The sequence below is a fragment of the Crocodylus siamensis genome, chromosome 2 (genome assembly GCF_052110815.1).
Source record: "Crocodylus siamensis isolate JL-2025a chromosome 2, ASM5211081v1, whole genome shotgun sequence".
NCBI lineage: Eukaryota > Metazoa > Chordata > Crocodylia > Crocodylidae > Crocodylus > Crocodylus siamensis.
The window spans coordinates 98998321-99011331 of NC_143396.1; the positions used below are offsets into that span (position 1 = coordinate 98998321).

Here is a 13011-nt window from a genome sequence, read left to right on the forward strand (position 1 = left end):
TGGCAGAGGCTGGGCGGGTGGCAGTGGGCTGAGTGGTCTCACCCCCAGATGTTAGAAACCTCTGACCTTATTAGAACTGCATCAATTTATACCACTTTAGAATCTGAATCAGTAACTTTGCTTTTTATTCAAAGGTTTACTAATACCTAGTGAGAGGGCCTACACATGCACAGTCTCTAGATCACACCTGTTACTTGACTTAGATTTTGTAATTTGATGCAAGACCCTCAAATTGATTAAAAGTATAGTAGTAACTTTGAAAGAAAATAGACTGAAAGGTAACTGCTCTTATTTTATTCTTTGGTTATAAACTGCAATTTCTTGCAACTGCAATTGTTTCGTTATGTGAACTTATTCATTTGCTTTCAATATACCTCTCTCATACTTAGTAATGTTTAACCTCATAAAATGTTTTTGATGAGGTTTAAGTGTTTCTATTATAAATATGATACAATGTTAAATCATAATTCAAAGTAGAATTATTATCAGTGAGCTTGAGGGTAAGATTGCAGATGTGACGGGGTAGTAATAAAATTCTAAAACATCCATTAATAACTTTTGATGAGGAGACAACATAAAACATATATTAAATCTTTTGCCAAATCTCCTTTTTGAGAACAAATCTCTAATAAAACAGTATTTATTTTGTAATGGTGGGGGTTTTTTTGGCTGTTCTTGATTTCAAGTCTTTATGATTAAGAGAAGAATACTGGCAGAAATACTTAAATCCTAGATTATCATCAAACTTCAGATTTAATTAGGTAAATGATACCTTGGGTGTTTTAGTTCCCTTTCTGAGAAACTGGAGTGTAAAATGGCTTCAAGAATATGTCCATGATTCCATGCACATATCTGAAATTAGGATTTGTGATTTTAAGAGAACATACTCAAAGTGTTGTGCTAGGTCATAGATTCATAGATTCTAGGGTCGGAAGGGACTTCAGTGGGCCATCTAGTCCAACCCCTTGCCCTTGGCAGGCAAGAAAAGGGTCACCAGACCTGGGATCATATGATCCCAGCCAGGTGCTTGTCCAGTCTCCTTTTGAAGACCCCCAAGGATGGGGCGAGCACCATCTCCCTTGGAAGCCCATTCCAGATCCTAGCAACCCTGACTATGAAGAATTTTTTTCTAATGTCCAATCTAAACCTACTCTCCAGTAGTTTATGGCCATTGTTCCTTGTTGTTCCAGTGGGTGCCCTGATAAACAGATCGTCGCCTGCTTCATGTTGCTCTCCCCTTATGAATTTATACACCACCACAAGGTCCCCTCTCAGCCTTCTCTTGGAGAGGTTGAAGAGGTTAAGGTCTCTTAGCCTTTCCTCGTAGGGCCTTCCTTGCAGGCCTCCAATCAGATGAATGTTTTTTCTTTGGACCCTCTCCAGGTTGTCCGCATCCCACTTGAACTGCAGCATCCAGGTCTTAGTCTCAGTAATAAGAGCTGCACTTATATATCCTAGCATGCCATTTTGAAACCTATGAATTCCTGCATAAATCATTGATTTGGTGGTTTCAGAGTTAACTTAAATAAATAAAAAATAAGTTTGCATTTGGGAACCCAATTTCACTTTTTCTTACTTTTCAGTGATTCAAAAATGTTGTCAAAATTGTTTTATGTAGCATAAAATCTTTCATGTGATTTAAAATTATTTTTTCGTTTTCATGCATTTTTTAATGAAAGCAAAAGGTGACCACAAAAGCAGAAAGTCAGAAAAGCCAGTAACAAGGTAACAGTGATAGGGATATTCCCTTATTCCAAGCTCTATTAAAATTCTCTAGGTCCAGTTCAGAGTGAGAAGTGGGAACAATCTAAAAAAATATTGTCAGACATTTTTAACCAGAAGATTAAAACTACTAGCAAAAGGAAGGGGACTTGGCAGCAGTTTCAGGACTTTTAAAGTCCAGTTGCTTGGATGCTGGGAAAGAATTGTTCCTGGGTTCATTTCACAAAGGCCTAGCTTAGGTCTGTTCCTTCATAGTTTTGGAAATTTGCCTTTAGTGCTTCTTATTTTTCTATCTTTATAGGATCATAGGAAATAGGGCTGGAAAGGACTTAACAGGGTCAATCTAGTCCAGCCCCTGCTCAAGGCAGTATCTTCCCTGACTAAACTATCCCAGTCAAGTGTCTGTCAAATCTGCCCTTGAAAACATCTGAGGATTCCACAACATCTCTAGGTAGCGTATACCAATGCTTAACTACCCTTATAGTCAGATTCATAGATGCTAGGGTCGGAAGGGACCTCAATAGATCATCGAGTCTGACCCCCTGCCTGGGTAGGACAGTGTGCTGGGGTCAGATGACTCCAGCCAGATGACTCCTATCCAGCCTTCTCTTAAAGGCTCCAAGGTAAGGGAGTTTACCACCTCTCTTGGAAGCCTATTCCAAATTTTGGCCACCTTTACCGTGAGGAAGTTTTTCCTGATATCTAGCCTAAATCTCTTCTCTGTCAGTTTGTGACCATTGTTTCTTGTTACCCCAAGAGGCACCCTGGTGAACAGAGCATCTCCGATCCCTTGCTGCATCCCCCTAATGAATTTGTAGGTGGCCACAAGATCACTGCTCAGCCTTCTCTGGACCTCTTCAGGAGGCTGAAGAGGTCCAGATCCCTCAGTCTCTCCTCATAGGGCTTGTCTTGTAAGCCCCTAACCATATGAGTGACCTTCCTCTGGATCCTCTCGAGTCTGTCAACATTCTTCTTGAAGTATGGCGCCCAAAACTGGATGCAGTACTCCAACTGCGGTCTCACCAATGCCGCATAGAGGGGAAGTATAAACTTCTTGGATCTATTTGTCATGCATCCGCTGATCCATGATAAAGTGCGGCTAGCTTTGCTGATAATTTTGTCACGCTGACGACTCATGTTCATTTTGGAGTCCACTATGACTCCAAGATCCCTTTCTGCTTCTGTGCTGCTGAGAGGATCATTCCCCAGGCAGTAGGTCTGCTGGATATTTTTGAGCCCTCGGTGCAGTGCTCTGCATTTATCCTTGTTGTACTGCATCCTATTGTGCACTGCCCACTTTCCTAACCTGTCCAGGTCTGCCTGCAATCGTGCCCTATCCTCCAGAGTGCACACTTAACCCCACAATTTAACATCATCCACAAACTTGGACAGAGTACACTTCACACCCACATCCAAGTCACTGATGAAGATATTGAAGAGTACAGGTCCAAGGACCGAACCCTGTGGGACCCCATTACCCACATCTGTTCACGTCGATACCGACCCGTCTACTGCCACTCTCTGGGTGCGACCGCTAAGCCAGCTTGTCACCCACCAGACCATGTAAACATCTATGTCACAGCCTCTTCATTTATTTATGAGAATGGGATGAGATACCATATCAAAGGCCTTGCTAAAATCCAAGAACGTGATACCCACCTCTGCTCCTGAGTCTAAGCATTTTGTTACCCTGTCACAAAACGAAACCAAATCAGTCAGGCATGACCTACCTGCTATGAATGCATGCTGGTTTCCCTGCTGCATTATTTTTCCCAGTGGACTCCCACAAATGTGATCCTTCATAATCTTTTCAAAGACCTTTCCAACGATGGAAGTGAGACTGACTGGCCTATAATTACTCAGATCCTCCTTCCTCCTCTTCTTGAAAATAAGGACCACAATGGCCCTTTTCCAGCCCTCTGGGACTTGACCCAAGTGCCACGAGGACTCAAACAACTGTGCCAGTGGTTCTGTTATGACACCAGCCAATTCCTTCGGTACTCTCGGAAGCAGCTCATCGGGGCTGCTGACTTAAACACATCCAGTCTATCTAAGTGACACTGCACCAAGTCAGCATCAACAGTTGGTGGGTTGGTGTCCCTACCCTATGCCATATGGTGAATTCGATTGATTGGTGGTCACTGTCCCCAAGGTGACCATGAATCTGCAACTCCCTTACCAGGTTCTCCTCCATAGCCAACACCAAGTCCAGTAAGGTATTCCCCCTAGTGGGACTGTATACCTTCTGCATTAGGTGAAGGTCCTGCAGGCAGGTTAAGAACCTACATGAATGGTTGGATTTGGCTGACTGCTCCTCCCAGCAGATGTCAGGGTAGTTTAGGGTCTCCCATGACAACCACGTCCCTAGACCATACGGCCTCTGAGAGCTGCCTCAAGAATTCCAAGTCTAGCTTTTCCTCTTGGTGTGGTGGCCTGTAGTAGAACCCCACCACCAAGTCCCTTTCCCCTCGACCTCCATGTATCCTAACCCAAAATGCCTCAACTTTCTCCTCTGATGGCATTTTGCTTAGGGGAGATGTATAATGCTCCTTTACATAGAGAGCAACCCCACACCCTTTCTTCCCTACATTGTCCCTTCTGTACAACCTGTAGCCCTCAATGTGTACCACATAGTCATGGGTAGGGTCCCACCAAGTTTCCATTAGCCCCACTAAATCGAAGTTATTGTCTGCAAGCAGGAGTGAGAGTTCTTCCTGCTTGTTCCCCATGCTCCTAGCATTATTATACAGGTACTTAAGCCCTCTGAATGGTGCCCCCCACCCCTGTTTGGTGATTCCCAGAGGGCCTATTGGTAGTTATGTTGGGTGTATTGCTGCATGTCTCACAGTTTGTAGGTTCTAGACTCTCTCCACCTCCTGCCTCCCCATCCCCCATCATACTTAGTTTAAAGCCCAATGTAGGAAGACGGCCAACCTTTAAAAAGAGACTTTTACCTTTTGTGGAGAGATGAATCTTGTCGCGTCCCAGGAGGTCCTTTGCATAGAAGTGCAGATCACGGTCCAGGAAGTCAAAACCCACACAATAACACCAACTCTGGAGCCGCGCTTTGACTTCTCTGACACTGGTGACGTGATGCCTACTGTGACCACTGACCTGGAGGATCAACGAGAAGACCACCTGCGCCCTGTCTTCCTCCTGGTCCACGGAGTCCCTCATGATATGGTCTGGACTACTCCTGGCCGCATCATTTGTTCTCACATGGATGAAGACCATGGGATAGTTGTCAGAGGGCTGGATGAAGTCAGGAATTCTCACCATGATGTCCATGATCGTGGCTCCGGGCAGGCAGTAGACCTCGCGCTGTGGGATCCAGATGACAGATGGGTCCCTCTATTCCTCTCAGCAAGGAGTTGCCCACAATGATAACATGGTCTCTCTTCTTCTGCTCACCTGGCCAGCCCTCAACTCGCTCAGTGATGGTGGCAGGCCCCTCCAGTGTGCTTTCCCCCACTGCACACTCCTCCAGTGCAGCCAGGGCCTCATATTTGTTCCCCAACTGCACTGGGGGAGTTGTCTCCACTGTGAGAGGTCTGGCCTCTGAGGTGAGCATCCTCCACTCACCAGCATCTGCTTTGGGGCATTTCCTCGCAGCTTCTCTGTCAGGTGTCTTGTCCTGCACAGAATGAAAGTAGCCATCAATCTCTTCTTCAGTTGCCCAGATCCCCTGCAGCCTGATCACCTCTGCCTGCCCTTCCAGGGCCTCAATCCAGGCATATGTGGGACAGGCAAGGGAACCCCCAGCCCCCACTCTACCCCCAGGCCTCAGAGGTCCCACCAGGCAACCCCTGCAGACAGGGGGCCAGGCCACTGCCAACCCAGCGAAGGGGCGTGTCTGGGTAGAGGCCTCACAGGAGCTCCAGGCCAGAGGCAGCAGCAGGGCAGGGGCTGCGCTCCATGTCGCCACCCCCATAGAAGCCCCCCTCCTCATTCACTTAACTGAAGTTTCTGTCAGAAGCTCCTGTGTACTCCAGCCCATGACTGGCCTGTGAGCTGCCTGCAAACTGCTCCCCTGTTGGCAGTCCCTGGTCACAGTCTCCCTAGTCGCCTGGGGAGTCTCCTTTTATACCGTTCCGGGCCTGGGCTGACTCAGGCCCAGGCAACAATCACACAGTCGGCAATCCCACAGCAATCAACAGTCACTCAGCACTCACTCCCAGCTTCTCAGAGCACACACCCACCAAACAAACAAGCACTCAGCTAAACAAAAGGTACAGGCAGTTTTTCTAGTCAGAAGGTTCCTTCTAATCCCCAACCTCTGTGATAGTTTAAAGTTATTGCTCCTCTGCCCCCTCAGTGTTTTCTTCTGCAGACTAAGTAACCCTCATTCTTTGGGCCTTTCCTTATAAGTCATGTTTCCAAGGCATCTAATGATTTTTGTTAATCTGTACCGGAGTTTTTCCATTCTGTCCACATCCTTCTTGAAGTGTGGCGCCTAAAACTGGACATATTACTTCAGCTGAGACCTCACCAATGCTGAACAGAGCAAAAAGAATCACTTGATTTGTAAGTGAATCCAGCCTGTGAATACAGCCCAGTATGCCTTTGGCTTTTTGTAATGAGAGCACACTGGTGGCTCATATTCATTTTATGGTCCACTGTAACCCTCAGGGACTTCTCTGCAGTACTACAGCCTCAGTAGTCACTTCCCAGTCTGTATTTGTGCACAACTTTGCACTTGTCCTCCTTGAATCTTATCTGATTGGTTGCAGACCATTTAAAGAGGATAGCCACTCTGCAATTACCTCAGCCAATTCCTTGAGTACCCTAGGGCTAAAGAATCCCATCTGGCCCTGCTGACTAGAAAGCATGTAGCTTTCCTAAGTAATCCCTAACCTGTTCTTCTGGTAATCGGGACAGTTTGTCCCTTTCCCTCTCTTTGCACTCATCATATGATAGTTGCCTTTATTTGTGAAGGTTAACATAAAAAAAGGCATTAACCTAAGTAAGTACAGGTTGGATGAATTGATTGTAAAGTGGACAGAAAACTGGCTGGACTGTCAGCCTCAGAAGGTTATCAGCTTCTTGATGTCTAGCTGGCATCCAGTATCAAGAGGAGTATCTCAGGGGTTGGTCTTGCAGTTGGTTTTGTTCAATATCTTCATCGATGACTTGGAAGATGGAATAGAGTGCACCCTCAGCAAATTTGCAGATGACACCAAGCTGGGGGGATTAGTATATACACTGGAGGGTAAGTTTAGGATTCAGAGAAGCCTTGACAAATTGGAGGATTGGAGCAAAATAAATCTCATGAGGTTCAATAAAGACAAGTGCAGGTTGGAACAACCCTATACACCTGTACAGGCAGGAGACTGACTGGCTGGACAGCAGCTCTGCAGAAAACGACCTGGAAGTTACAGCGGACAGTAAGCTGAATGTAAGCCAATAGTGTGCCCTTGTTGCCAAGAAGGCTAACAGTTTACTGAGCTGCATTAGTAGGAGCAGTGCCAGCAGACTGAAGGAAGTAATTACTCCCCTCTACATTCTACAATGCCTACATTTCGACTTCCTCTTCACTCCGACAGCTGAGCTGTGCCTTTCTTTCCCATTTCCAATAATTCCTGTTTCTTCACTATCCGTAAATGTCTGGCAAACAGCAGTAAATGAGGCACTGAACAGTTCACTTAGAATCCCTCTGTTACTCCCTCTCTGCATATACATTTTTGGAGTATCCCAGGACTCATGACAAAAGCACCTGGCTCCAGTCATGAGTGGGGAGGGGGATGTAATTAGCACGTGGATCCTTTGTGAGGGGTACCTAGAGTAGACACACATACTGAGCAGTACCAGTTTTGAGGTCACCTTAGCTTGAAATGTTGTTGACTCTGTTGTGGCCCAGCCCAATGATCTATATGGTAAATCAGGAGTCTTAGTCTGTGGACTAATATCATGCATAGTTTGTACTATACGTAAGTACAAATATGCTGCTTAAAAGTGTATTTAGGGAATACCTTTGCTAAAACTTGGAGCAGTTTCACAAAGGGTGAACTGCATCAGATCTAAATGAACTAAGTCTATGGGTCCCTGTAATAATTTGTCTATATTCCACCTACTAAAGGGATGCTTATTTCAAAATCAGCTTTTTAAAATTTTCTCTTTGGTTCTATGTGCTCAAAGAGAGTAAGGTTTGACAGTAAAGAGTGAGGAAGGGGCTGCAGGGGAAAGAATTGGGGATGGGGGACAGAGGGCAGGGGGCTACCTAACCCTCCCCCTAGATTTATTTTCCCTGCTGTAGCAGTGAGAGGGGAGACTCAATCAAGGCAAACCTCCAATAATTATATTCTACCCCTAGAAAATGATAACAAATGTGTCGCTTTTCCATATGTAGAATCAAAGTATTGGGAGGTCATCTTATATTTAGGGTTGTCTTATATTTGAGTCAATATAGTAGCTAAATGTAAATTTAGCTACCACACGTATTTTTACGATGTATTTAATAACATCAGTAACTGAATTTAAAAATAAAGTAGAGTCAAATCATACTTACTTCCACTGGCATTGTTTTGAATTTTGTTGTTGTGTTGCAGTTCAGCAAAAATTCAGTCTAATCATATATACATGAAGTGATGATGGCAAAATATGAGGACCTTTTTTTTAAAAAAGGTTTTGTGAATCACTGACTCCTCTCCAGAATTCCTTAGAATTGTTGTTAATTTTGTTTTGTTTTTTGCGGGCGTGGGGGTTGGTTTGTTGGTTTTTGGGTTTGTTTTTTTTTACTAATTGACAACTCTGAGAAAGTGGTTCCACAGAAATCATATTAAAACAATCTCTCAGCTTCCCGTCACTGTTTTGTGGCTCTGTATAAGGTAGAAGTGAGCAAAACTGTTTCATAATATCATTCAAGTTTTCTTCTGAACAATTCAGTGTGGTATAGAATCAAAATCTGTACTTTTCAACGCCTTTGAAAATTGTGAATGTTTTATGTGAAGCAGAGACACCAAACATTAATGGAAGCTTTGGGATAAACTTGAGTAGCAGGTTGGGGGAGAAAAAACAGAAAGCCTTAATTCACTATAGCTGCACTTGTTTGTGTAGGATATTAAAGTGATCTCAATTTTGTTCAAGTCAGCTCTCAAAAGAACGCACAGGAAAATGAATAATTTGCTAAAGGATTTCCTTTTGGATTTTCAATGACATGTCTAGTTTCCACAACACTGATATTTTGACCTAGTGAATGCAGCTGCAAGGCTGAAGATTAAGCATTAAAAGAATGCATCCTGATTCAGCACTTGATAACAGTTGAGGGGGAGGGGAAAATGGTTGTTGTTTTTACTGATGTTTTTAGAAATGCTGCATTTGGGTTTCTTTGTATAGGTTTTTTTTTCAGACCAAGAATAACGTTTATGAAAGAGAAATAAAGTACTGAGGAATTTTATGCTCAGCAAAGTAGGAGTTAACATATCTTCACAATGCTGATTGATGGCTCATTTCTTCCTTGTCCTGGAAAGAGACATTTTTGGGGATACAGAATAGTCCTCATGCTACTGAAGTCATGCCTACTGAACGCCATTTTCTTCACAACTCAGTAATACTGTTCTTTGAGAGCTGAGGAGATGAGCTCATTTCACATAGGTCACGAGACAGATGTGAGGTTGTAATGACTTTTTATCTAGTATTAGCTGGTTTCCATTTAAAACAAACTCCATCAAAAGTCTATTTGAAACATTGTATAAAGAACAGATTAATAGTTTATAACCATTAAATATTAGATTTTTCTTTCAACAAATGGAGCTGTTATATGTTTTCTTAACACTCAGTAATTGGGCTAATGCTATGTTTTTTGCCTTTTCATGCAGGAATCAAGAATTAAAAGAGTTGGGGGAACTTGCTCCTCATTGGGACAATATGCGTAAAAGTGTAATTGCGCACTGCGATCAGATGTTGAGCATGTACCAAGACACTCTTGCAGAACTTGTGAAGTACACAGGTATGAAAATAATCTCTACCATCCTTCAGAGGAACAAATACCTAAGTTAATCAGTATTTTATATGAGGGTATGCAGCAGAAATAAAAGCACAGTTAATCATAAAATTATAGAAAAGTAGGGCTGGAAGGGACCTCTGGAGGTCATCTATTCCAAACCACTCCCAGAGACACAAAAATCCCTATCCAAACCATCCTATGCAAATCCATTGTCTAACCCATTAGTAAAAATATGTAGTCAACTCTGACACACAGCCACAAAGCATAACACCCTAACATGCCAGAGGTAAAGCAGGGGGACAGTGACAGCCAGTGTCCTGCTGCTGAACATGTTGTTAAAATGCACTTAAGAGATCCAAGAGCCCCCACTACAAAGGAAACCAAAACCCTCTACAGAGGGTACAATTACATGTGCAATTAATGCAACTGAATAAACTCTAGTGCAGTTTGAGCTGGAGCAAACTAATCCTGACGTCATGGAGAGCATGGCGGGGCCTGTTTGATTCGGAGATTCAACAGGCCTACTGCTTACTCAGCTCTCCTGGAGATGCCACTCCACATGCATGTCAACCCTGGAAGTGAGATGGTGAAACTGTGCTCAGGGTATTGCCCAGTCCCTGCTGTCAAGCATATTAAAGGCAGCTCTTAAGAGCAGCTGTGGAGGTCACCCTCACTGCATCTTCAGCACCACTTTTCCACTTTTGTCCTGTGCAGAGTTAGAATGGATAAGTGGAGTGTGCTGTACAGAGGTGCCACAGGGACCACAGAAATAGACATGCCATTAAAAAAATTCTTGATAAACATTTCCACTGGCATATGTGGTCACGTATGCTGTGAGCCTACCATTTACTGTGCATGGGTTTTTTTTTGTAGAACACCATTAAAGCCTACACAATTACCTACAGGTACAAAGTTTTGCCTCTGCATAACCAGTTGGGAGACTGCAGCTTGGAATATCTGTAAAAAACAAATACAGAAGAGGTGTGAATATTAATTTTAAAATCCCAAATAAAGATTTGAGATTTTTTTTTACAGTATTTGCCTATTTCTATCTCCAGCTTTTTATCAGTCTGGTTATGAAACTGTCTCTTATGTATACAAAAAATATGGAGAGTCTCAGAGACACATCTTTCTCTTCCAAAATGATAATAGTATGAACAATTTACTCATCCTTTTTCTGTATCATTTTATTTTTAAAATGATCATGATCCCTAAATGTGACTTGGTGCTTATTTACAAAAGAAGCTAGCAAAAAACAATTCCTGGATCCCATAATTTAAGATTTATTAAAACTACATACTCTGGAGGTTATATTATATGGCATTTACATGTGGACCTAAATAGTAAAACCCATTTGGATTACAATTTCAGTAACCTATTAATCATTCAAGAACAATGGATTTTTTATTTACACACATACACCAAAAAACTCCCCTCTCTAGATGCAAGTATTTAGAATAACTTGCTGTTGGACTGCAAGTTGTTAAACATTAGGTAGTCTGACTTTCAAACATATCATTAAATCTTTAATGAGCTAAGTGAGTTTGAGCAAGTTGATGGTTCTGATTTATTCTTCTTAAATGTTTTCTGAGATGGCCACTATGGAACTTGAAAGCTAAGATTACTGAAGAGAACAAAATAAGCACATATAAAAAAGAGATGAGGAATAAAGAATGAGTGGATAATTGGAAGACTAACATTCAGACCCTTCCTTAAAATTCACTTCTGCTAATTCTTTTTGTATTAATTTATATTGAAAGGTATTCATTGATATATGAAAAAATCTGTCTTTTTCACATTAAGCCACAAAAAGTGGCTTAATTACTGTTTTGAGAAAACCATTGTAGCGGAACCATTGAGATGTGTGTACACTGAAACCATTTTCCTTGCCCCATATTTTTATTATTTTAATTCTAGTTTATTAAGATGCAGGTAAAGTTAGATTATACATCTTTCAGAATACTGGCCTTTATATGTGTTCTGTTAGGCTATAAATAGATGTTGCCAAATGAAATGGATCAGCTGTTTTGGGTTGTGTCCTGGTATAACTGATCCACTTCATTGGGCAAAACATATACCACCTGTTGTCGCACCCATTGATCTTGCAGGACAACAGGCAACGTTTCCCCCACTTAGAGAAACAAGCCCTGGGAATCCCCAGGGTATGTCTCTGTAAGTGGAGAAACTTCGGCTTTCCCTGGTGCCCCAGATGCCACACCAGAACAAATTGGAAACTGCGGCATGGTCCCAGTACTGTAACTGATTGGTGGTCTCAGCCCCAGGACTGAGTTAGATGCTCCAATGTGATCCTGGGGCTGAGATCACACTGAAATGTTGACAGGCACCTGGGAAATTACAAATGGGGGAACTCAGGCAGGCATAAAATTTGTTATGGCAGCACAAAGGCAAAATCTGTTTCCACCCTAAGGTCTCTAGCATGCTTTTGAACACTATATAAATGCATAATGTGCCATACCAAGGCTCCAAACCTTTATTCTGATCCCTTAGAGAGTGCAGGATTCATCCCAAAAAAGTAAGGTATACAGGTTGCTCAAATGAACCTTCAGAAGTCAGGGCGGTTTGAAGGCTCACAATATACATATTGCATTTGGACCTTTGGCTGAGACCTTGAGGCAAAACACATTTACACTGATGTAATTGGCCTTTACACTGATATAATCAGACAGTGGATGCCAAATGTATCATAGTAACTTGAATCTTAAACTATCCCAGAAAAAATCAAAGGTAAAACTGGTGTAAATTATGCAGAAACGCCTTGAGTATCTGCAGTTATTCAGATAATCATTTGTTATGGTCAGACAGGCTAATATAATACCTGCTTCTCTGCTCCCAGTGGCAAGAGGCTATAATAGCAATTCCAGCATAGCTGAATGTGTGTCCAGGCCCTATCTCAGTGTAATGTACTCACCCGTGTACAAAACCAGAATAAATTGCACCAGTGTAAATGTGCTATGCATACAGGACCTGAGATTTTTTGTTTTTTCTTAAAGGTATGTTTTTGCTTCAGACTCTTATGGGTTCCTTAAAGTAGCTTTTTCCATGCTGAGGTCGAATTTGTAGCAATTCTAAATATATTATCATGCACATTGGTGCAAGGATGAAAAGGGCAGCTTGTACTGTTTCAAAAAAGTTTCACATTCTATCCCAATGTACTGTTTACAGTGAGCTTATCTGTATCATTTTTACTTGCTCATTGTATACTGAGTATGCCGTTGGTGATGTACTGCAGCCAAAATGGAAAACTAATAAAACTGAAACTTAAGGAATATTTAGTATTGACTTTGAAGTCATCCTAAGTCAACCATGGGAGCTGCCCTTCCGTATCT

The 13011-nt window shown here is 42.4% G+C and overlaps 1 protein-coding gene across 8 annotated transcripts in view; it reads left to right on the top strand.

The window, feature by feature from the left end:
• Nucleotides 1-13011, top strand: part of INPP4B (inositol polyphosphate-4-phosphatase type II B) — a 613602-nt gene that overhangs the window by 435007 nt on the left and 165584 nt on the right. For all 8 annotated transcript variants that reach the window (XM_090036465.1, XM_090036466.1, XM_090036467.1 and 5 more), the window contains one exon: nucleotides 9537-9667. In XM_090036465.1, coding sequence (XP_089892591.1) covers nucleotides 9537-9667 — 131 coding nt within the window. The remainder of the gene's footprint in view (nucleotides 1-9536; nucleotides 9668-13011) is intronic.